Below are 25,450 nucleotides of genomic sequence, written 5' to 3' on the forward strand. Positions count from 1 at the left end.
AGACTGCTCCCAAACACGGGACAATCTTTTAACGACCCACTTCTCGTTATGGGCCTGCTCTGAGGGATCATAACTATTACAGGCATTCGGTCCTGCATCTGTGGCATGGGAGATAAGGGTGCGGGTCCACTTGGCCATGTTGTCTGGGGACAAATGGGCACGGTCTACGTCTCCAAAAACGGCTGCGAAGTAAATCCACAGGCGTCCTGTGAACGCTGTGGGGTGTTCAGACTTTTTCTGCCTACACTTCTTTAGGCCATCTACAGGGTCACCCCGGTTATACCTGATCGCATCCAGGATCGCGGTATGCATTTCTGCAAGGGTGCCTCCTCCTACGTTCTGTGGGTCGGGAAGGGCTGCTGCTACCGATGGATCTAAACTTAGAACCATGAGCTTTACATGCTCTCTCTCATCCAGGCCGTACATTTTCGCCTGATGTTTGACGGTGGCAAAGAAATGGTGGGGGTCTGCGGCGGGAAGGAACGGTGTGATTTTTGCACACACGTCCCGTAATTGGGTCACTGTTAGGGGGGTGGAATATAGAAATTCCGGCTCGTCCGATGTGGCTGTGCGGTGGGTGGTTACAGGGTTCATTGGAGCCTGAACTATCTGCTGTGTGGGGGGTTGGGGTGCTTTTCTCCTTTGGGGCTTTCCCTGCGCACATGTTCCCTGAACATATCTCTGCGCCGTTTCTTGTAACACTTCCCAATCAGAACCATCTTCCTGGTCTAATTTTTCCCCAAAGGTTTCCTGAAATCCTTTCTGGACAGAAAGCAGTGATTGCAGGTCTGCAATCTGCTTCCGGCACTTTGCATGGTCTATTGTGCTCTGTCTTTGTTCTGTGGTGGCAGCGTGGAGCGCTCTCAAGGCTGCCTTGAGATCACTACATTGTTTCTGTAGGTCTCCACCTGCTTTTCTGTCTCTTTCCTTACCAGGACTGCACGTTGCGTGGCCTGATAGGTTTTTTCGTACTGTGATTGGAAACTGCTTAAATGCGCTAGACAAGACTGGTGACCCCGTTTGGCGTCAGCCACCGCTTCATCCTTTGCTGCCAATTTCCTTCTTAACTTTAAATTCTCTTTCTCAACCTCGCATACATCGACTTTGCTCATCCGATGTATGCCCTCTACTTCTTTGCGGAGCGTCTTGACAACCTCCTCTGTGCCTCGCAATTGTGCCAAACAGGACACGATTGCCATCGGCTTGCGCTAATTTCCGAAAATACAGACGTTCCACAGTTTTGACGCAACAAAAATCTATCAGTTTTACCTCATAGCCCTGTTAGTTACGCATGCATACACACACTTCCGAATTATGACTATTAATCAGAACCGCTTGAACACTTGTGGTTTTCTGTTTCCAATTGGATTCTAATTCAAACTTTCTTGGGTTCTCCCGGAATGGTTTTCCACTTCTAGATCGGGTCCCGTCAGGATGTCGCCAAAATGTTGCTCGTTTTAGCCTTAGTTTACTTATTCTTAGTCTGTCACTTTTACTCATGAGTCGCCAGGTATCTTTCTGATACCGCCACGTGGTTCAAGTCCAAGTAATGATTAATAATGCAACACACCGCTTTAGTAAGAGTTAAATCAACGCTCATTTATTATATAGAGCAATTAATACTTATACAATAATCCTACTTCTAGACTACTACCTACCACTAAAGGCCAATACTTAACTTTGGAAATGGCCCACCAGTTCAGGGAAATGAATGGTCTTTCGAATTGGTTCTGAGCCTGCGGGATTCAAAAGCTGGTACAAGTCGATAGTCAGGAGCGCCTATCTGGTAGCGATCACTGGAGTAAAACTTACAGTTTCTTGTAGAAGGGTCTCGAAGGTTGCGAGCATGAAGAGAAGGGTCGAGTTGAACTTGGCCCCTATTCTTATAGTCCCCAGGGGCTTCCCGCCTCTCGGGGCGGACCTTGTACCTGGTTCCAAGTGATTGGACTTGGTCCCAATCACTTGGTTCGATATGCTCCAATAATGGGGCGATTCCTTGATCGGGGGGTGGTCGTTTACCTTTCTTTGTGTCAGCCCCTGCTGGCGCCGAAAAGTCTGGGTCGGCTTTGAGTTGCTAATTTGTAGTATTTGTTCCCGGGGATAGCTGCTTAATATGCAGATGGCTGGGTTGTGATGTTGATGGCTGCAGGTATCGGTCTGGGCTGACTTCCCCAGAGGCGAATACACTGTTTTACCTGCAGCTGTCTGTTTGAGTCCTGTTGGCTGATTTTCCCATCAGCCTCTTCTGTGCGCCATTTTAAATCGGGCTTTGACCATTCTAATCGGGAATCAGCCATTTTACGTGGCTACAATACCATATTCATAGAATCAGAGAATTTACAGTGCAGAAGGAGGCCATTTGGTCCATCGAGTGTGCACCGGCCCTTAGAAAGAGCACCCTACCTAAGCCCACATCCACACCCCATCCCCATAACACAGTAACCCCACCCAACCTTTTGGGACACTAAGAGCAATTTAGCATGACCAATCCACCTAATGTGCACATCTTAGGACTGTGGGAGGAAACCGGAGCACCCGGAGGAAACCCACGCAGACATGGGAAGAAAGTGCAAACTCCGCACAAACAGTGACCCGAGTCGGGAATCAAACCTGGGACCCTGGAGCTGTGAAGCAACTGTGCTAACCACTGTGCTACCATGTCCCCTGGGGCAGTTAAGAGTGGGGGGTGGGGGGGGGGGGAAATTGGGGTTGGGGTTGTGTGTTGTAAAAATGTTGAAAATTTTAATAAAAATATTTTTAAAAATACTATCATGCCTATTTATTTGTGAAATCACTCCTGGAGCAAGGTATGCTTTCCTCACAGTGTCAGTCTTACAGAATTGAAATAAAATATTGGGGTTTCTGCCTAAAATCCTATCCACTATCCACTATCCTATCCTATTACGAATTAACAATTTGTATCTCCTCCTTACATTTACTCAATGTCCCAGCATTCACCACACTCTGGGCTAGTGAATCCCACAGATACACAACCCTTTGAGTGAAGCATTTTTTTCCTCATCTCTCTTTCAAACCTGCTACCCCTTATCCTAAGACTATGACCTCTCATTCTAGATTGCCCCCAAGAGGAAGCACCCTCCTGATATAAATTTTAAGCAAAGCTGTTTTGCTTGTGCATAAACACAACATTGGTACATTAACGACAGCCTTAAAACTGATGTTTGGCCTCATTCTAACTCGATTCAATATATTTCCAGTTCTGCAGAATTTATAAGTTGTTCAGGAATCAAATAGCAATTGAAGAACGCTTTCCCAGTTTTCAAGCCTTTTTTTTTCAAGAAACACAAACTCTCTAAATCTATAATTGACAAGCTGGGAATGCTTTTTAAATACTTGTTTTTATTCGTTCGTGGGATGTTGAGGGAAAGTTAAGAATCAACTTCATTGCTGTTGGTCTGGAGTCACATGTAGGCCAGACCAGGTAAGGACGGCAGATTTCATTCCTTAAAGGACATTAACGAACCAGGTGGGTTTTTACAACAAGTGACAATGGTTTCATGGTCGTCATTAGACTGTTAATTTCCGATTTTTATTGAATTCAAATTTCACCATTCGCAGTGGCAGGATTCGAACCTGGGTCCCCAGAGCATTACTCTGTGTCTCTGGTTGACGGGTTCAGTGACAATAACGACACCGCCTCATCGCATGTCAGTATTTAAATTTGAGTCGTTTAAAATGAAGCCTATCCTTGCAAAGTGGGCATATTGCTCTTGTTGGTTTGTGAGAAGTGCACAATGCTTAAACAAAAAAAAAAGTAAAACTTTGGAAACTCTCTCTGCAGGTCAGGCAGCACCTGTTGAGGCCAGTTAGTCTCCTGTATGACTCTATTCCTTCACCAGCGGCAGTGCGATGCAGCATAGCCACCAGATGGCGACAGATGTACTATGCTTCAATAGCAAGTTGTAAATTCCTCCTTTTCTTCACGTTGGGTTGTTGAGATGTCCAGGGCACATTGACAAATTAATTTAAACACCATTCAATACTGGGGTAGAATGAAGTGATCTAAATACGATTTGTAAAATCATTTAGTGTTTTACAACAGACTTTGATTTCAGAGGGTTGCATTTGAATGCAATGGTCATTTTATTTGGAGAGTTCTTTCCAGCAACCATTCATAACTCAACTTTGACTCAGCGTAGCGGTGCATCAATAATGTGCGGTGGTCTCTCTTTTTCCCCCCCAGACTGCAGCATTTAGTTCGCCATTGCTGACTGTTTTAGATATTGTGCCCGTGGAACCTTTTGTTTTATTGTTCCTTACGATTGGTGTAAGGTTGTGAAAACACGTTGACTAAAACAAGCAAAACCGGCATTCACCCCTCGTTTGCAGGGGGCATGGGCCTATTTAAGAGGTGCACTCTCCGATATCATTGATTTGTGCTTGTTGGGTGAATTGGACATTCTGAATTCTCCCTCAGTGTACTCAAACAGGCACCGGAGTGTGGCGACGAGGGGATTTTCACAGTAACCTCATTGCAGCTTTAATGTAAGCCTACTTGTGACACTAATAAAGATTATTATTATTACGCCCAATTTCAGAGATACTTAATGCAGAATGAATGACGAATGTGATTCCTTCCTACAACATTTCCGAGTATTATTACCGTGTGTGTGTTGCTGTTCCCTCGAAGCATTCTTAAAATGCCTATGTGTTCCTTGGGTCAGATGTCTGTTTATTTCCCGGGCTGAAGAATAAGATCAAAGTAAGGGAAACGAGCATTAAGTGTAAGGGGTTAAAATGGTGCTAACTGTGCAGATGCAGTCACGTTGCGAGACGGTGATGATGTGGGGGTGATCGATTGCAACAACCTTGTGTTATCAGCCCGCTGAACATGCACAATAGGTAGCAGAATCTTCCAGATAAACATCGCCTCCGCCTCTCCAACATCGCCACTGATCTGTCATCGTGGGGAAAGGCATCCGCAATTCATTCAGATGTTATTCCCCTCCCCGTGCTGAATTGTGTGTGTGCCAACACAACGACAGCCTCGTTGTGTTACGGAGAAGCACCCAGACGTCCGCGACCTGTCAAACACTGCAAACAAAACCGATTGTCCTGCAACGATCTTTATCATAACTACCCTTGATCACCATCCATTAAGAAATCGATAGGAAAACAACACGCGCAAACGGTGTTCAGCTTCTCGCTCAACGCGCTGCCTAATTCACTAATTCTCCGTTTTTTTAGAATCTCAGACAATCTGAATCTGCCTGGCGTAGAAATGAGGTGTTATCCATCAATTAGCAGGAGAAATCTTAGCGGTGTGTGTGTGTGTGTGAATATCTGTGCTAAGTGTGTTGAAGGGTGAAACTGCAAATGCATTATTGCCAATATGATCATATATAGAGCTGAAAGGCAGAGAAAGCTCTGACAATTTTATGGGGGCATTTTTGGAATAATTTATTTGGGAGTCATCGAGGAAACATAATTAAATATATGATAGTGTAGAGAATTGAAAAGCAGAAACCGTTCTGATAATTATTGGGGGATTTTAAAAAATAATCATTTAGTTGGGAAATGTTGAGCAAACGTAATTAAATACATAGAATGAAAAAGCGGAAACATTTCTGATAACGTTATTGGGGACATTTTTATAATTATTGAGTTGAGAGGCATTGAAGACATAGAATTAAATATACGATCATATATAGTGTTGAAAAGCATAAACAGCTCTGACAATGTTACTGGGGGAGGCCTATTTAAAAATGATAATGATTGAGTTTTGGAAATAGAATTGAGTAAAGGGGCTGGGGGAGATATTTAAAAAATGATAAATATTGAGTTGGGGAAATAGAATTGAGTAAAGGAGATGGGGATAATGATTGAGTTGGGGAAATAGAATTGAGTAAAGGGAAGGGGGGGAGATATTTTAAACATAGTTAATGATTGAGTTGAGTAGAAGGGGATGGAGAGATATGTTAAAAGTAATAATAATTGAGTAAAGGAGGTGGGGGTTAAAACCATAGAATTGAATGAAAGGGATGGGGGAGATATTTAAAAAAAAATAATGATTGAGTTGAGGAAATGGAATTGAGTGAAGGGGATGGGGGGAGGTATTTTTAAAATGTTAATGATTGAGATGTGGAAATAGAATTGAGTGAAGGGGAGGGAGGTATTTTAAAAATGAGAATGATTGAGTTGTGGAAATAGAATTGTGTGTGTGTGGGGGGGGGGGGGGGAAGAGGTATTTTAAAAATAGTAAAATGATTGAGTTGAGGAAACCGAATTGAGTGAAGGGGACGGGGGGAGGGGGATAAGGAGGTGATTAATGCAATCAGCAGAGAGAGAGAGAGTGCTGTGCTGGGAGCTGTCTGTACCAGTGCTGAAAGTGCTGCTCCTCTTTCACTCAGTCAGCAGCAGCAGTCAGTGTGAGCGGGTCTGCCGGAGGGAGCGGTCGGGGGGGACCAAACCCATCTCCTGGCTCCATCACCTTCTCCAGTGGAAAAAACATTTCCTTCTGAACAACAAGAGGAGGAGGGGGAGGAGAAGAGTTAAGAAATCCACCTGTGATATTCGGTGTGTGTGTGACTGGAATCCCTCCCGACGATGAAGGGAAGAGGCGAGAGCAGCAGCATTAGGATCACATTTGACAAGAGAGGAAAAGAAAGAAGATCCAGCCACCGCTGTCTATAAATATATATTATTTTCTCTCTCTCTGGAAAGCAGTCTCCCCCCTCCTCCTCCAGGATTATAAAGCTGACTGAAGGGAATTTGCTGTGGGGATTATTAATTTATCCGTGCGTCAGTTGTTGTGAGGAGAGTGAGGGTGTTTTTTTTGAGGAGTGAGGGTGTTTTCTGAGGAGCAGCTCCTCTCTCTCTCTCTGACAGACATTCAGCTGCCGGTTGCCATGGCGGCTCCGGGCCTGGCGGAGGGCGGCCTCCTCCTCCTCCCCCGCTGCCGCCTCTCCCGCTGCCCCCGCTGCTGAACCATGGCCCGGGGCAACGCCTCCTCCTCCTCCTCCTCCATCACCACCTCCACCCGCCGGCTCCCGGCGGCCCTGCTGAAGATGGATCCTGTCATCATCCCCATCGACGCCGAGGCGATCTGCGACAGCAACGACCAGCGCATGTGGTGGGCCTTCCTGGCCTCCTCCATGGTCACCTTCTTCGGCGGCCTCTTCATCATCCTCCTGTGGAGGACCGTCCACTACCTGTGGGCTGTCTGCTGCCACTGCGGCCTCAAGAGCAAGGTAAAGGGTTGGGGTGGGGGAGGTAGGGTAACTCTACTCTTTCCCTCTTTACACTCACTCATTCACTCTTCACTCACTCACTCACTCCTTACTCACTCATTCACTCACTCACTCCACTCACACACTCCCTCCTTACTCACTCACTCTCCCTCCTCACTCACTCACTCTCCCTCCTCACTCACTCACTCTCCCTCCTCACTCACTCACTCTCCCTCCTCACACACTCTCTCCCACCTTACTCACTCTCTCCCTCCTTACTCACACACTCCCTCCTTACTCACTCTCTCCCTCCTTACTCACTCTCTCCCTCCTTACTCACTCTCTCCCTCCTTACTCACTCTCTCCCTCCTTACTCACTCTCTCCCTCCTTACTCACTCTCTCCCGCCTTACTCACTCTCTCCCGCCTTACTCTCCTTACTCACTCTCTCCCTCCCTCCCTCCTTACTCACTCTCTCCCTCTCTCCCTCCTTACTCACTCTCTCCCTCCTTACTCACTCTCTCCCTCCTTACTCACTCTCTCCCTCCTTACTCACTCTCTCCCTCCTTACTCACTCTCTCCCTCCTTACTCACTCTCTCCCTCCTTACTCACTCTCTCCCTCCTTACTCACTCTCTCCCTCCTTACTCACTCTCTCACTGCCTCCTTCCTCCCCACTCACTGCCTCCTTCCTCCCCACTCACTGCCTCCTTCCTCCCCACTCACTGCCTCCTTCCTCCCCACTCACTGCCTCCTTCCTCCCCACTCACTGCCTCCTTCCTCCCCACTCACTGCCTCCTTCCTCCCCACTCACTGCCTCCTTCCTCCCCACTCACTGCCTCCTTCCTCCCCACTCACTGCCTCCTTCCTCCCCACTCACTGCCTCCTTCCTCCCCACTCACTCACTCACTCCTCCGCACTCACTCACTCACTCCTCCGCACTCACTCACTCACTCCTTCCTCGCACTCAATAATATCAATCTCATTTTAAACTCTGCACTTAATTAACTGTTTTTAAAATTCAGCTGGGGAGTCTTCCCTGTGTGTGTATCCCTCTCTCTGCATTGAACAGGTTGCACTTGTTTTATTCCTCTTTCCCATCTAGTTTCTGAGGGAGAAATAGACATGGAAAAAATGCTTCTGCTATCCACTAGGAGTCGTGAATATAACCAACATTGGTGCTTATTTTAGAGGTTGACTTCCCCCGCACAGGATTTTAATGTTGCTAAATAACTGCATGTGCATTTTAAAAATAAATTATTGCGCCGATTTTAAAATTTGCTAACGATCAGCAAGGATTCATATGCCAACCTATATAGTTTGGATTTGGATTTTACTAAGATTCCACTTGTGCTGAAATAATCCACTTGTGGGTCTTGTACTGAGGATTGGCAGGACTTGATCAATGCATTGGTAGTCGTTTAATGTCTGGGATTCATTTGGTGAAAAGATTTAAGGGAGAAAGCTTCAATTTGGATGCTCAACAGATTGTTTGTCCTTCTCTTTCCTATTCTGAAGAGTGAAGCCACAGATTATTGTTGGAGGGTCTCCGAGGTGACGCGTGTCAACCTCCAAACATAGAATCCCCTTGTAGAATCCTGCACCCTTTCAATGGCAATGCTAAGCCTCCATTTCTTTCTCTGGGTGAATATAGTCATATTCCCACTCACTTGAGAATATGATGGCAGCCAGACATGAAGTGATATAAAATGAGATTTGTGCATTGCAGCTTTGGTACTTCAGCTGCAGGTGACAAGCTTGCTAGGTTTAATTACAGGAGGGTCGCTCTCCTGGTTTGCCAACCCTTTCATGGTGTTGTGGGTGAGCATTTTTTCCTGCACCATTTGAGTTAAATTTCATTCCCTTTTTGACCATGGCTCTCCAAAGAAAGTAACAATTAATTTGTAGTATTTTGTGCAGGTGTAAAGCTTTTGCCAGAAGTCATTGCTTTCACCAGAAACAGTCAAAACTTGACCTCTGCCGCGAAGAGAGTATCTTTGTCCAGTTTTTAAAAATAAAGCATTTAATAAACTGCAGTTCTAAGTCTTACCTGGAGTAGCCAGTACCGGTGGTAGAATGAAGAATAGAGGACGGTGAGCTCATTGAGTCAGTCTCTGAGCCCCTCACTACTTGACACAGATCGGGAATGGAGTGGAGCAGGTGTATGTGTGATTCAAAGCTGCCCAAACAAAAGCAAAATACTGCAGATGCTGGGAATCTGAAATAAAAACGGGAAGTACTCAGCAGGTCAGATAGCATCTCTGGAGAGAGAAACGTTTCCGGTCAATGATCTTCCATCAAAACTGCCCAGCCAGAAGATTGGGAGAGTTCCTCCTGGTGTTACGATTTTAAAAATATAAGCGGCATTGAAATACAACACCAAGTTAGCATTTCCACATTTGCAAGGTACCATTAGAAGACTAACCTTGCAGCCCATTAAAAATAGACTAGCGAAAAATATATTTGAAAAGGATACTAAATGGAGCCTCGCCCTGTAAAGAGATGTAGTGGGAATACTTTGATCACTAAAGGAACACTGGACTGTGTGACAGTCAAAGTACGGTTAGTGTTTAGGCTGGGGGGAATCGATTTTGCACTTGTTTACTCCTGCTGTTTATGTTTATATCCTTTCTTATAACCTCATTGTATGTAACACTTTAAAAACAAACAAATGTATGGCATTGCAATAGCCTCATTGTTTTGAAAGTGCAACACAATGTATGAAATCACAATTGCATTACGGAAACAAAACAACACATTGATCTTGAAATTACCGTGCAAAGTTAACTCTGCGAGATTGATGGTGAGGTTACTATCAACAGTAGGTTGTGGGTTTGAGCCCCCCTCCCAAGACCTGAGTTTGTTCTCTACTGAAGTTTTAGTGTTGTGGTGATGCTGAACATCAGAGACACTTTGTTTTTGAAATGCTAAAGTGAAACCCTGGCTGACTGCTCCCTTGGTGATATTAAATATTGGTATTTGAGGAAGAACCAGGACTTCTCAAACTTTGGAGATCGCAACTAAAACTACTGTTACCGTAACTGGTTCTTATGTGCCAATTTTGATTATTGTGTTTGTCTAAATGAAATGAAAATCGCTTATTGTCACAAGTAGGCTTCAAATGAAGTTACTGTGAAAAGCCCTTACTCGCCACATTCCGGCACCTGTTCAGGAAGGCTGGTACAGGAATTGAACCGTGCTGCTGGCCTACCTTGGTCTGCTTTGAAAGCCAGCGATTTAGCCCTGTGCTAAATCAGCCCCATATCAGTAGGCATTGCCTTTTCCAGTGAGTTCAGAGCTGTTATCAAATACAAACCGTTAAAGGTGGCACGGCAGCACTGTTGCTTCACAGTGGCAGGGACCCGGGTTCGATTCCCGGCTTCGGTCACTCTCTGTGCATTCTTCCCGTATCTGCGTGGGTTTCCTCCGGGAGTTCCGGTTTCCTCCCACAGTCCAAAGATGTGCGGGTTAGATGGATTGGCCATGCTAAATTGCCCTGTAAAGTTAGGTCGGGTTGCTGGGTTACGGGGATAGGGTGGAGGTGTGGACTTGGGTAGGGTTCCCTTTCAGGAGCCGGTGAAAACTCGATGGGTCGAATGGCCTCCTTCTGCACTGTAAATTCTATGATTCTATATGCTAAGGCTCCTGCAATTTTTTCTGGAGTTAATCAATAAGCATAATTAAATTTATGGGTTAATTACTTATCAGTTTAATATCTGATTTAAATTTGACGCATTGTTTGTTGGTGGAGGGAGCTTTCAAAGTGAACTACCTACCAAGCTCCTGGCCAGGAAATGAACGTAGCTTGAAAAGATTATTTTCTGTTCTTAAAAATTGGCTTTGCTGCTGCTGAGGAAGTTTTTAAAAAAAAAAGTCATGGGATATGAGCTTTGCTGGCGAGGTGAGCTTTTGTTCCCCATCCCTAATTGCCAAGGCTAGACGCACCCTTTCAGAGTCTACCACATTGCTGTGGATCTGGAGGCACATGAAGACCAGACCAAGTAAGGATGGCAGATTTCCTTCCCGAAAGAAAGAGTGAACCAGATGTTTTTTTTGCGTCAATCAATAGTGGTTTCATGGTGATCGTATTTGAAACTAGCTTCTTTCAATTCCAGATTTATTAATGAATTCAAATTCCACCAGCTGTCATGGTGGGACTTGTCCCCAGAACATTAGCCTGGGCCTCTAGATTACTAGTCCAGCGACATTACTACCACCGCCACTTTCTCCCCCTTCCACATTAGTAACCAGTATCACCATTGAACCATTTATGTAAATCTATCTCTGGTTAGATGGGGGATAAAGCCCTTCCTACACCACCCCAATAATATGCTTAACTCACATTCTTTAACTCCTTGTAACATTTCCATTTGTCTCTAGTTATTATTTCGTTCTGTCTGCATGGACCTTTGTGCCATGGGGCTTGACCATTGGGGAGTTGCATTGTGACTCTTCAAGTTCACCTTGCTTTGATACTCTAGGAAGAAGACATCAGTTTTTGAATCGTCTGGCAAACCACACCAGATTTTGGAGGTAAAAAGATGGTGTGTTAACCTTATCCCTCCATGTCGTTCTTCACCATTTCTTTTGACTAAGATTTTGATTACCCTTCTAATTTCCCCCCTTTTTGACTGACTGTATTCAGTTTTGTCTGATTACAACTGTGAATCACCTTGAGGTATTATAGTATGTAGAATTTTTTTTGTTTTGTTGTAACCACTGCTCTAGCCAAGCTCCCAACTGCAAATAAATATTTAAAAGAAAGATTTGTTTGTTCATTTATTTATTTGTGAATCCACTGCTAAAAGTTAAACATTGAATATTGTTCCGGTGATAAAACCCAGGACAAGTTTTTAAGGTTTCATGATATGGACTTGATAACAAATCTGGACAGTTTGAGCTAACATGTCGGAGTATCTCTAGTATGACCTTCACGATGATTTGTATCGATAAACAAAAGCATCAACATAAGGATGTGTAAACGTGCATTTTTTTTGTTAGGTTATGCAAGGCTGTAAGTCACGGAAATAAGAGCATGGAATCTGATAAGCTGTCACTGTAATTCACTCTCTTACGCCAGCGGGACAAGAGTGCACTTCAACAGGGGGTGGTGCAGTGGTTAGCACTGCTGCCTCACGGTGACAAGGACCCGGGTTCGATCCCAGCCCCAGGTCACTGTCCGTGTGGAGTTTGCCCATTCTTCCCGTGTTTGCGTGGGTCTCACCCCCACAATCCAAAAAGAAGTGCAGGGCAGATGAATTGACCATGCTTAATTGGAGCAAAAAGAATTGGGTGCTCTAAATTGATATTTTTTAAAAAAGAATGCACTTCAAATATTCTTTACCTCGACCATTTAAGACTGATCTAAATATTTTTATAATTTCTATTATTGCAAAATGTATCTATGAATAATTCAATATGCAGTCTATTGATGGTTCAGTGAGTAAACACAGGACCCAGGGGGCTGCTGAGACATTTGGAATAAGATCTGCCCTAGATTCTGTCTGGTTTACGCTGTGAAGTTGTTTTAAGCCAGGACGACAGTGGGCTGCTGCAGGGTCACTGACGTTTGAAAGGGGAAAAAATAAACCTGCTCCGGTTCATGCTTCCGATCCCAATTCACTGACCCCCCCCCCCCCCCCCCCCCCCCCATGGAAGTTGTATGTGTTACTTTGTGTGGGGGCAGAATCCGGCCCCCGCTGAGTTGCCCTCCTTAGAAGTTAGTACTCGGCTACACTTACAGCTAGATTTTCCGCTTTGTGCCCATTTCCTGGTCTCAGTGCAACAAGTGGAGGGCATCAAATTGAAATACATCACATTGCCTGTTGTTAACTACCTCCGTCATGTTCGAAACTGCTGACACCTATATGCAGCAGCCAGTTAGTTTTGCTCAGTGATGTGCTACCAGGAAACAATGGATGGTGTAAATATTAATGAAGACTTTCACCTGCTTTATTAATATTCTCCAGCAGATTAAGTTGCTATGATTGACCCTTTAAGCTGATGCAGTGATCATGATGCTCGCCTCAGTGCTGAGCTCCTCGGCACAATTGGAAATACTGCTAGAAATTAACGTGAATGGGCTTGATCAAGGGAAATTCAGCAGGGGACCAGCCCTGACCACACTTAAAGCTGCCAACCACACTGGTGAAGGAAGTCCTAGTCTTGTTCTGCAGGCTCACAGGTTGGAGCGAGGCGTCAGATGATCGCTGCCACCCATGAAACTGTATTTTGGAATTAATCCATACCTTGAGGGGGAAAAGCTCTCGAGGTGCCAGTAAGATGAAGATCTGGCCCTGGCCCATTACGTTTTATATTTTGTGTCAGGTTATGGAACAATTATTGTAATTGATTATGCCAATAAATCGTACATCTTTAAACCAGGTCCTTTTGAAAGTGAATTTCCTTGAGCAGCAAGACACCAAATATGTATTATGAAGATCATAGGTAATAAGGATTTTTCTGAAAGTTGAGAACCAAGAGTGACTCAGTTGCTTTGTTGCCTGTACTTATATTTCTGGTTCCTGTGTGGATTTCAAAAAATGGTGCTCAGTGCCCAAGGGTAGTACTGCTGCTCTGTGCTGCTTCACACAGGACTGAAAGAACAGGTTGCATGACTGTGTTCATGTATTTGTTAGCAATGTCATTTGGGTCACTTTGACAACATTCTATGTGTTCTAATTCATTGTTCTGAATATCAAAGAATGACTACTTCAAGATGAATGCAAAATAAATTGCTCCCCCCCCCCCCCCACCACACACGCATACTAATTTTGATGCGTTGTATTGTATGATTTGTTCATTGTCTATGAATGTTTGATTTATTCACTGTCTATGAAGCAGAGTTCACTTTGAATCGATGGCAGCTTAGTCATCAACACAGTAAAGATACCATAATATGCTTGTATCTTTTTTTGTGAAGACCCATAAATCAAGGACACTGGTTACACTGGAAGTCATCGACAGCCTCTACTAGCACGTAAACAGACTGAAGATTTTACAATCCTAATAATAAACACTTTGGGCGGAAATCTCCAACTCGCGCTCTGCCGGTATCGGAGTTCCTGCTGAAGTGGGACTCCAGCATCTGGGAGAAAATGGGATCGGCCGCCGATCCGTTTCTGATGCCCCGGCCCCCAGCTGGTGACGGGATTGAGGTTTGTGCCCTGCGCCAGCAGGAGGATGCAAAGAGGTCTTTGCATTTGTATCCACTTAGCGGACGAGGCACCTGGGCCTGGGTGATTCTCCAGTCCTCTGGGCCTGGGTGATTCTCCAGTCCTCTGGGCCTGGGTGATTCTCCAGTCCTCTGGCTGGGAGTCAATTGGGTGAGAATGACTACAGGTATGGACCAGGGAGGCCCTGATGTGGTGAACCTCGTGGTAGGTCAAGGGATAACTCATTAAGGAGTTGCCCCCAAAGTCCATCTGAGGTGCCCCCCCCAAAATAAAGAGACCCATGTCTGGAATCATAGAATTTACAGTGCAGAACGAGGCCATTCGGCCCATCGAGTCTGCACTGGCTCTTTGAAAGAGCACCCTACCCAAGCCCACACCTCCACCCTATCCCCATAACCCAGTAACCCCACCCAACACTAAGGGCAATTTATCATGGCCAATCCACCTAACCTGCACATCTTTGGACTGTGGGAGGAAACCGGAGCACCCGGAGGAAACCCACGCACACACTGGGAGAACGTGCAGACTCCGCACAGACAGTGACCCAAGCTGGGAATCGAACCTGGGACCCTGGAGCTGTGAAGCAATTGTGCTAACCACCATGCTGCCCTCTGGGATCAGCCCAGATAGAGGCAGTGGAAATGAAAAATTACTGTTGTAAACCTCACCTGGGCAATACACCTGCTGGCACAGACACAGGAAGCACCATGTCAATCCTGGAAAGAGAAGACCAGTCAGCTGTGCTTAACCTCCCTCCGATCCTTGAGCTGCAAGCCATTCATTCATTCATTTTCCTTACTAGGCTGTGATTGACAGCTCCCCACTCTAACCACAATGTTTATAAGCATTACCCACTTCAAACAATTGCTCTCAATTTCCTGCTGACCACTTCAAAAATCAGTCCAGCATGAAGGGAGGCGATTGGAAAGCACTTAATTCTGTTTGAATTGGGGGCGAACCTGTCAATCAAAGGTGATGTTTCTAAACATTGCAATTAGAGTACTTCAGAGTTACTCCGAATCACCCCCCTAATGGGAGGGGAAGGGGTGGGGCAGGAAATCCGGGGGTGGGCTGAATCATGATGCGGGGAGTGGGGGGGCTGAATTACAATGTGTGGGGCGGGGTGAAGAAGAGAAAAAGAGTGGCCAGTTCACAGGACCTGGCTAGCGGGCTGCCTGCTCAGATGGCGGCCCATTAACCGGATTCCCTAGCGAATCCTTCTCAATCATCACCATGTAGAAATTTGCTTAGCTAAGAATTGGGAATCACTCCCTGAGTGCAAATTACGTGCAATTCAGCTCCGGCAAGAGACCATGGTCTCCCAAATGATACTCCGGTTTCTGAGTCACAAGGTTTTTGGTCCAAGTCCAATTTCCACCATGCTGGAGTTTCTGTAAGGTTGCATGAGTATTTCCAGCACAGTTCAACCAAACCAACTGGAAAAAATGGAATTTAAAGTGCAAAACATGTCCAGCGCAAATGAAGTTTGCACGATATTTTTGCACTGGTTTATAAAACATCACACTGGAAGCTGGCCACGTGCTTGTATCGAATTAATAACCAATGCTCGTTTCCACAAATTCTCTCTGTTAACGGCCTTCAAAAAGATTCTTAAAATTAACCTTTTTTTGAACATGGGTGTATTAATAGGCAATTTATAAAACCTTTTAGTTATGAAGAAACCAATTTCTGTAGGCTAATAGAACTAATAAAGTCGCTTTCTTGGCTAACAGCTGCACTGTTGGATGTTCCAGCTGTTAGTTGGGTGAGACATCAAATCAATGGGCTGGATTCTCTGGCGGGACCCTCCGCTTCGGCAGTGCACTCGCGCCCGTGAATTTTCCAACGGCGTAGGGGTGCTCACAGTGGGAAAATCGCATTGGTCGGCTGCCGGGACGGAGGATTCCGCTGACGGTGGGGTGAAAACGGTTGCGGCCGGACGGAGAAACCTACCCAATGTTTTTTGACATTGGGGATCCTATGGAAGGAGGTGCAAAGGGTGGTCCTAGTTTCCTGACCTCCATTTATCACTCCCAACTCCACCACCAAAACCAGGTTGTCCGGGTAATTGTCACATTAATGTTTGTGGGAGCTTGCTGTGTGCAATTTGTCTGCCATTCTTCCTCCTTTGCAACAGTAGAAAACCCCTCTAAAATAATTCTTTGGCTGTGAGGAAACGTGGGATGCTTGGAGGATTTGAAAGGTAAACTTTTAGAATCCGAGCTCTTCCTCCTGCCACTTAAAAGAAAAAGACGGTACCAACTACCAGGGAATGAATCCAGGCACTGATGATGGATTTGTAAGATACAAATCATAGACTGCTTGAATTTCAGTCTTGCTGTTTATCTTGTTATCTGATGTTGCAACAAAAGTATATGCATGTTAACCTTTATCCATTTAAATCTAAAGTCTGTGACATCAACATAAATGCGATAGTGCTGATCATGCTCATTGAGTGTAATGTCTCGGTGTCTGTATGAGTGCTTTTATTGAAATTCTCCATAATTGTTTGAAATTCTGCTACAACTCCAGTATAAGTTGTACATCGTGTTTATTTTTTGTGCTGTTTGACTATGGTGCATTTGTTCTTTGGTAGCACAGACAATCGACCCATGCTCAAGATTTTGGACTATGTGCGCCAATTCAGATGTGCATGGGGTCAGGGGGAAGATGCTAACATAATTTCATGTGTGACTCTTGCTGTGGTGATTTTGGCTCTTGTGGTTTCTCAGTCACTGTATCAGCTCGTTCATTTTCACACAAGGCTGCAATCCTGATCGACACCATGTCTCAAATATCACGTACTGTCAATGGATATGTTTATTTCATTAACAAATAACATTTAAAGTTTTGTGTAGCTAACCTAATAGTTTTATTTAGATAGACTAGGAAGAACCAGTTGGAAATAGATGCAAAATTGAAGTGGGTGAAAGGGATTTGGTTTTTGTTTTCAAAACTAAACAGTAACATTTTGTTTGTTTTCATCTTTTGAATGTTAAACTTGTGTTTCAATTGGAACGACATCGGATAGAAAGGAAACACAGCCAGTCTTGGGAGTGCCTGTTTTCTTTTGATTGAAAATGTGCCTGTGCTGGCCAAGCCTCTGATATGTAGTTCTGAGTATTCTGACTGCAGTAATTCAGTTGTTGTAATTTCCCAGCAGGTTTTCATTAAATCCATTCCACTGCAACCTTAATGCTAAATGACCACCCTGTTGAACTCTCCACCTAACAAGTGCCTAACTGGCATTCCCTGGCTCCCCTCTCCCTTCTCCTCTGCCCACTTACCCACCTGCCCCGGTTTACTAGTAATTGGTTGATGAGTGTCTGGCCTGGTGTAAGTATCCCACTGCTTGCCAGTATGCCCTCACTGGCCATTTGAGTGTTGAAAGCAAGAACATGTGGAGAAAGATACAAAAAAACACAATCATAGGCTAATGTAAACATCGCCCTTTTCCTCAAGCAGGCTGGAATGCCAAGGGAAGGAAATGACGTTTCCGTTTAGATTCCATCTGGAGTTCTGCATTCAGTTCTGTGCACTTCACATCAGAAAAACATATTGGGTTTGGGTAGAATGATACCAGGGCTTAAAGGGTGCGTCATTAGGGCAAGTATCCTAAACCTGGCTTGTATTCCTTGTGAGTACAAAAGATTGATTTGCCATATAATAGAGCTGTTTAAAATTGGAAAGCAATTCAATAGGATAAAGATGTTAAACTCCAGAAAACCTTTTGGTTAAGGATGATACTGGAGCCAATCTTTACTCTGCCTTGCACTTGTTGACAGAATGAAATATTAAAAACATATACCTGCCAACTCAACACCCACCGTTTTCAGAAAATGTCTTGTGGTCATTTGAATTAATGCCCTCCACCTGCATGCAATTAAACACAATTCATAATTAATAGACTTTTCTGGTCATATAATCCTGAAACACCGAGTATAATAAAATAGAGCTAGGTTGTTCAGGCATGAAATGGAGAAGCACTTTTTCACATAGTGGTTAGAAACCTGGAACTTAGTTGTTCCAATGGAATTGGGACACTGGGGGTTAATTGAAGCTTTCAGGATTGATAAATTTGTGTATTAAGGAATTTGGAACAAAGGTGATCAGTGGGTTGATGTACTGATCAATCTCTTGTGGATCAAAATGGAAATTAGGAATGCCAGTCAAGTCTGTCAATTTTCAGGAGCTCCAGTCAGCTCCTTGGAGGCTTGAAGTTAGGATCTTGTTGGTACTAATGATTTGCACTTGGCTGTTCAAGTCCAAAAGATGTCACAACGTTTTTCAACATTGGTGATCAATATGTTCAATTTCTTTGACAGCAGGTACATAATTTGTAATTATTTTCTAATTGTATTATCAGCAATGCCATGCTGATACTTTACCTGCATACCTACCACTTTCAATTAATTGCTTTCTGTGGCCATAACATAAACTTTGAAAAGTTGTCCACGATGAGCTGACCCAAGTTAGACCCAGGAGTAATACAGACTAAACTGTAATTGTGGCTAAACTGGGATCAAATTCCTGAATTGTTGGGGTGTTAGCATGGTGCTCTGGATATAGCGAGCTAGAATTCAAGCTGAGCTGTAAGGAGGCATGAATATTAATTTGAGAATCGGAATATTTATAAAGGATGTCTCTAGTGGATTATGTGGCTAGAGTAGAGACCATTATATAGGAAACAGATCCAGTTAGTGAGACGAGTAGGTTTGCTGGCTGTACAACCCTTCCATGCTTTTCGGAGACCAGTGTGTGTCCATCTCCTTTGATCATCCCAGCCCCTTGACAAAAAAAGACAGCTTTTATAACCCACATGAGACCTACGGGGTTGGAGCAATCAGTCTCCCTGCGAGTCTCACCAAGTACAAGCTCTCCCACTAAGGGGATGGGGAGCCCGAGGACATTCATGATTTAGTTCTACAAGTTGGCCAGGTATTTAACCAACATACCCTGCTGGGATCTGATGTACATTGTAATTATAATTGCTTCGCAATAAACAGGTTTTCTTTCATCTACTCTATTCTGACTCATCTGTGGCCTACTAAACTAACCTCTCGTTTGCCTCGTTTAGCTCTGTTGAGGTGGGAGGAAGGACAATAGGGTTTCTCTGGAGCCTGTTCTCGGGCAACACACCATGCAGGTTGTATTGGAAGGAGCTTGGGATATAATCAATTTTTTCCTTGGGGATGGCAATTGAATGTTGGTCAGAAAATAAGAAACAATTTGGGAGTTGAGTTTTTCGTCAGCATCTGTAGTGTTTGATCAGAAGCAAGGTGCTGTTGTTGGAGATACCTACTCTTGTCAGAAGTGGACACCGGTCACTTGATAAATGATCAATATTAGAAAAATGACCATCTCAGCTGAACCTTTGATGCATTTTCTCAGTAGCTCATGATTTGAGAGTAGACCTGCAAGATTCTATTCAAAATCACATGGCCAGGAAATGCCCTTGAGACAAATTGGGAATGAGGTTTATCATTGAGCACAAAATAATCTAGGAAGTATTCATTAGGGTATGTACTTTTAGAAAGTAAGCTCAATCTGATTCATACATCCGTGTGTATAATAAATAAGTGGAGATAATACTTGAACACAGTTTGTGTTTTTTTTATTGCTCCTAAAAGTCATCCTGAATTACCCAAAAGTGACGTTTTGAGATGTTTGCAGTGTTTATTGCCTTTGTGAAAATTGACTCAAAATGAATCATTCATGGCTGGTGAGCTGTGGCTCTTCACTCTACGAACTGTTAATTCAGGTTACAGTGAGACAGCTAACTGGCAAAAGTAAAAAAATCTAATGTGCCATCTGAATAGTGTACACGATGGGTTCGGCAGCTGCTTAGCCTGTCTAATTTATCCAAACGTCGATTTTTGAATCCGAAACCCACAGTGATTCTGAAAGGACTTGCGCACTTCAAAACATTTTTTATTTTGATCTGTATTGAATGCTTGCTGTGGAGGCAGCAGTTCTAACCACTCTGCCACCATGCTGCCCAAAAAGGGTTAGATTTTTATTTTCTGTGTCAGGATATGAGGAGCAGAAGCACTTAATTGCAAAACAATGTACAACTTAGACTTGATTTTCTATCCTGTGTATTTCACAGAATTAGAGAGTACCAGCTGTTACGACAGTCTGGGCTAGTGCACGGTCAATTCCAGCCCCACAGGCCCCAGAGACCCAACAGAAGTGAATTAATTTGTATATTTTCCTGAGATCCTTGACTGCCTCAGTGACTTAGTCATCAGATTTGTAAGTAAAACACAAAAAAACTGTTAATTTACAATGAGACGTGTTAAACGTGTATTGACGATAATAGAACCAATGGTCTGCTCATCTAATTATTCCCCAAACCCTGTACCACCCTGCACCCAGACAACGAAAGACAGGGGGTTAGGGTTGGATCAAAATAATGGTGATCAAACTGGGTACGAGAGATTTGAGGATCTTCATTGCTGAGTTTCGGTTCTTGTAGGTAGCGAGGTGTTGAAAACCGTCGGTTATAGAACATAGAACATTACAGCGCAGTACAGGCCCTTCGGCCCTCGATGTTGCGCCGACCTGTGAAACCACTCTAAAGCCCATCTACACTATTCCCTTATCGTCCATATGTCTATCCAATGACCATTTGAATGCCCTTCGTGTTGGCGAGTCCACTACTGTTGCAGGCAGGGCATTCCACGCCCTTACTACTCTCTGAGTAAAGAACCTACCTCTGACATCTGTCCTATATCTATCTCCCCTCAATTTAAAGCATGTCCCCTCGTGCTAGACATCACCATCCGAGGAAAAAGGCTCACACTGTCCACCCTATCCAATCCTCTGATCATCTTGTATGCCTCAATTAAGTCACCTCTTAACCTTCTTCTCTCTAATGAAAACAGCCTCAAGTCCCTCAGCCTTTCCTCATAAGATCTTCCCTCCATACCAGGCAACATTCTGGTAAATCTCCTCTGCACCCTTTCCAATGCTTCCACATCCTTCCTATAATGCGGCGACCAGAATTGCACGCAATATTCCAAATGCGGCCGCACCAGAGTGTTGTACAGCTGCAACATGACCTCATGGCTCCGAAACTCAATCCCTTTTGCCAATAAAAGGTAACACACCATACGCCTTCTTAACAACCCTCTCAACCTGGGTGTCAACTTTCAGGGATCTAGGTACATGGACACTGAGATCTCTCTGCTCATCCACACTGCCAAGAATCTTACCATTAGCCCAGTACTCTGTCTTCCTGTTATTCCTTCCAAAATGAATCACCTCACACTTTTCTGCATTAAACTCCATTTGCCACCCCTCAGCCCAGCGCTGCAGCTTATCTATGCCCTTCTGTAACTTGTAACATCCTTCCGCACTGTCCACAACTCCACCGACTTTAGTGTCATCTGCAAATTTACTCACCCATCCTTTTACGTCCTCCTCCAGGTCATTTATAAAAATGACAAACAGCAGTGGCCCCAAAACAGATCCTTGTGGTACACCACTAGTAACTGGACTCCATTCTGAACATTTCCCATCAACCACCATCCTTTGTCTTCTTACAGCTAGCCAATTTGATCTTTCAGTATATGACTTCAGTTAGAACTTCAGGATGTCGGGGTGGTACGGTAGCACAGTGTTTAGCATTGTTGCTTCACAGTGCCAGGGACCTGGGATTCCCAACTTGGGTCACTGTCTGTGCGGAGTCTGCTCGTTCTCTGTGTACATGGGTTTCCTCCGGGTGCTCTGGTTTCCTCCCAGAAGTCCCAAAACCGTTGGGACTTGTTAAGTGAATTGGACATTCTGAATTCTCCCTCTGTGCCCGAACAGGCACCGTAATGTGGCGACTCGTGGATTTTCTCAGTAACTTCATTGCAGTGTTAATGTAAGCTTATGTGTGACACCAATAATTGTTATTGTTATTATTTCCTCTGGGGTGTCCCCTTCACTTATAGCAATCGAGGTCTTCACGCTGAAGATTGCCCCCCTCGGTTCAATCCAAGCCTGACTGGTCTCTACCAGATTAACCCTCCGCCTCACTGAGGTAAGTTGGAAATTCCCCACATGAGAGTTTAAAGGGGGTTCGTTGAACCACTGGCCTTGCCTGCAGCTGCTGCTGGACTGAACTTTCTTGAGTCAATCTGACTGTAGAAAGAGAAAGGTGTTTACTTTGCACCTTCAGACAGAGGCCCATCAGATCCAAAAGATCGGGACTTGTACTCTGCAGCTTCTTGATCCAACTTTAAACTAACTTAGAAATCAGCAGTCACATGGAGAAGGCCTACAGCTCAGCTGAGGAGTAAAGAGTCTCCGACTGCAGGTTTGAGAGAAATCCACCCCTTCCAGGGGGAGAGGATGTGAAGCCTTTTTCAGCTCTGTCCAAAATGAAACTAAAACCTGAGAGCTAGCCTGCCTTTCTTTGCAGAACGTTCTGGAAGAGCCCACACCGATCAGTGTGCGACGTGCAGCCCATCTGGGTTCTCAGTGCGGTTCATGAGGCATTTAAAAAATATATATATTTAGAGTACCCAATTCATTTTTTCCAATTAAGGGGCAATTTAGAGTGGCCAATCCACCTACGCTGAACTTCTTTGGGTTGTGGGGGCGAAACACACGCAAACACAGGGAAAATGTGCAGGCTCCACACAGACAGTGACCCAGGGCTGGGATCGAACCTGGGACTTCGGCACCGTGAGACAGCAGTGCTAACCACTGCACCGCTATGCTGCTCTTGAGACATTTTGTTGACCGTTGCCCATTCGCAGGGTTGTCACATTCTGCTGATTTCCACCTGTGTAGCTTTTTTCTTACTGGTATGACTGAAGTGCAAACATAAAGCAAGGATAAGTGAAGTGAGGTGCGTGCCGATTGCATAAAACGGAGAGCCCCCTCTGCATCCAAGCGTAAATATTTATTTTGCTTTTACCATTTGAAGTTGGTAGTTCTATTAGTATGTAAATAATTATGCTTTTTCTATCACTCATTATGAAGTATTTGGCGTGTATTAAATGTATTTAATCTCTATTTATGGCCATGATGTGGAGATGCCGGCGTTGGACTGGGGTGAGCACAGTAAGAAGTCTTACAACACCAGGTTAAAGTCCAACAGGTTTGTTTCAAATCACTAGTTTTTGGAGCACTGCACAAACCTGTTGGACTTTAACCTGGTGTTGTAAGACTTATTTTTTTATGGGGTGAAAGCTAGTGAACAAGCCTGATTTTAATCTTGTGGCCCGCTGAGATGAAGATGGCCCACTCACTAGCCCAGATTGACCATCACTGCACGAGGTTCTTCTTCTGATATCCTTTCTCTGGAGGCCAGCTGTCACAGAATGGCCTGGTTAACAGCAGCTTGGAGCAAGGAAAATAGCGCTGACCATTTTTGAGTAGATATCTATGAGGAGCCATCCTTGGCTGTTTCCAGCATCTTCACTGAGATGTTCCACTTTGGCCAAGAAAAATACATTGTGTTTGCGCTTGTTCTTCTTTGAACTTATGGTTACATGACAGAAATACTTCATTTGGGATGTAAAGGACTGGATTCTCTGCCCCGCCACGCCACATTTCTGCCCCGACCCGCTGGTAGGATTCTCCGTTACGTCGGCCGGTCAATGGGGTTTCCCATTGTGGGGTAGCCCCACACCATTGGGAAACCCCCGGGTGCCGGCAAAACGGAGAATCCCGCCCAAAGTATTTCGGGACGTCATGAGGTTGTGAAGGGTGTTGAATCACTATTTTTTAAAAAAGTAAATTTTCAACCCTCCTTCACGCTTTTTGATTTGACAACTGCAAAACGTTATAGGTCGGCTTCCCATTTTTGATTCTCTATAAATTTAGGCTCATCAGTTTACACCAACACCTGTTCCCCATCATCCCTGGGTTTGTTGACCCGACCTTCGCTTGAGCAACACCTTCGGTTTTCAAATTCTTATTTTCCTTTTCAAATTCTTTCATGGCTGCATCTAATTCTGGCCTCCTCTTCAACACCCCCAATTTCAATCACTCCCTCATTGCTGTTTGTAATGTCAGCCACCAAGGACCTAAGGTCAAGAATTCCCTCACTGGACCTCTTCTGCTCCATTTCTCTCTCCTCTCAATAAAACCTACCTCTTTGACCAAGCTTTTGGGCATCTGCCTTAGTATCTCCTGTGGCTCGGTGTGAGAGCAGAAAAGGCTGGTTGGTGTTGAATCTTGTGGCTTGCATTTGTGGCATTGATGATTAATGCACAGTACATTCACTTTGCATTTGGTTTAGCCAAATTCTACTTGGGTTAATAAGAAAGCATGTAATTTCAGTTACAGAAATTGAAGACTATGGTTATCACGATCTTAAAAATAACACTAAACCCATGCTAAGTTATTGAAATATACAGCCAAAATATTAATTGGAAGTTCATTTTCCCTACAATCTGAAAAATAATTCTAGGAATGTTGGAGAGCATAATTATTGTGACATTAAGATAATTTATGCACCCAAAGCCGAATTAATTTTTGGTGAATAGAAAATTAATGTTGCTATTTATCTATGTGTTTCAGTAAGTCCATTAATAGACTGGAGATAGAATATTCCATAATATATAAAAATACAGTTGTGTACTGAAAATGTTGGGTCCTGGTTATCAGCTGAGTGTTATCACTGAAATAAACTTGCGGTGATACAGCTCCTGGTAATCATCATTCTCCATTTTAATACCTTATTAAAAGCATGCTTTATGCCGTTTAATTATGTTAACCATACCTATGATCTTAAATAGGAAGAGGCCTATTAAATACCAGCTGCTCATTATAATTTAAATTTCAAGTTTTTCGGGGCCTGTTGTGGTCCAAAGCACTGTTTCATGGAAACTGCTGGTACCTTGGATCACCTCATTTGTATTCCCAATACATGTTGAAGTGAGTCACCATTAATATGACTCATTGTTTAGACCCATCTCCGTTGTGCTTATGCCAAGATTTTGTGCATGTAGTTTCAGGCCTGATAAAAACGGCAAAATCTACGCTGTAATTTTGTAATACAATTGTTTTTATTCTCTCACACAAAATTGTTTACTGAACTCTGAATTTGAAACAAAAACTGATTTTGAAAATTGTTCCCAACAGCA

At 44.1% G+C, this 25,450-nt stretch overlaps 1 protein-coding gene across 10 annotated transcripts in view; it reads left to right on the forward strand.

The window, feature by feature from the left end:
* The first annotated feature begins 6,357 nt into the window (after positions 1-6,357).
* Positions 6,358-25,450, forward strand: part of kcnma1a (potassium large conductance calcium-activated channel, subfamily M, alpha member 1a) — a 1,078,085-nt gene continuing 1,058,992 nt past the window's right edge. For 7 of the 10 annotated variants that reach the window (XM_072491597.1, XM_072491596.1, XM_072491598.1 and 4 more), the window contains exon 1: positions 6,359-7,211. In XM_072491597.1, the coding sequence (XP_072347698.1) occupies positions 6,951-7,211 (261 nt within the window). In that variant the 5' untranslated portion in view covers positions 6,359-6,950. Of the gene's footprint in view, positions 7,212-25,450 lie in introns of all 10 variants that reach the window. The other 3 variants (XM_072491599.1, XM_072491594.1, XM_072491595.1) reach the window with 1 other exon arrangement.

This window comes from Scyliorhinus torazame, chromosome 28, assembly GCF_047496885.1.
Source record: "Scyliorhinus torazame isolate Kashiwa2021f chromosome 28, sScyTor2.1, whole genome shotgun sequence".
NCBI classification, from domain to species: Eukaryota; Metazoa; Chordata; class Chondrichthyes; order Carcharhiniformes; family Scyliorhinidae; genus Scyliorhinus; species Scyliorhinus torazame.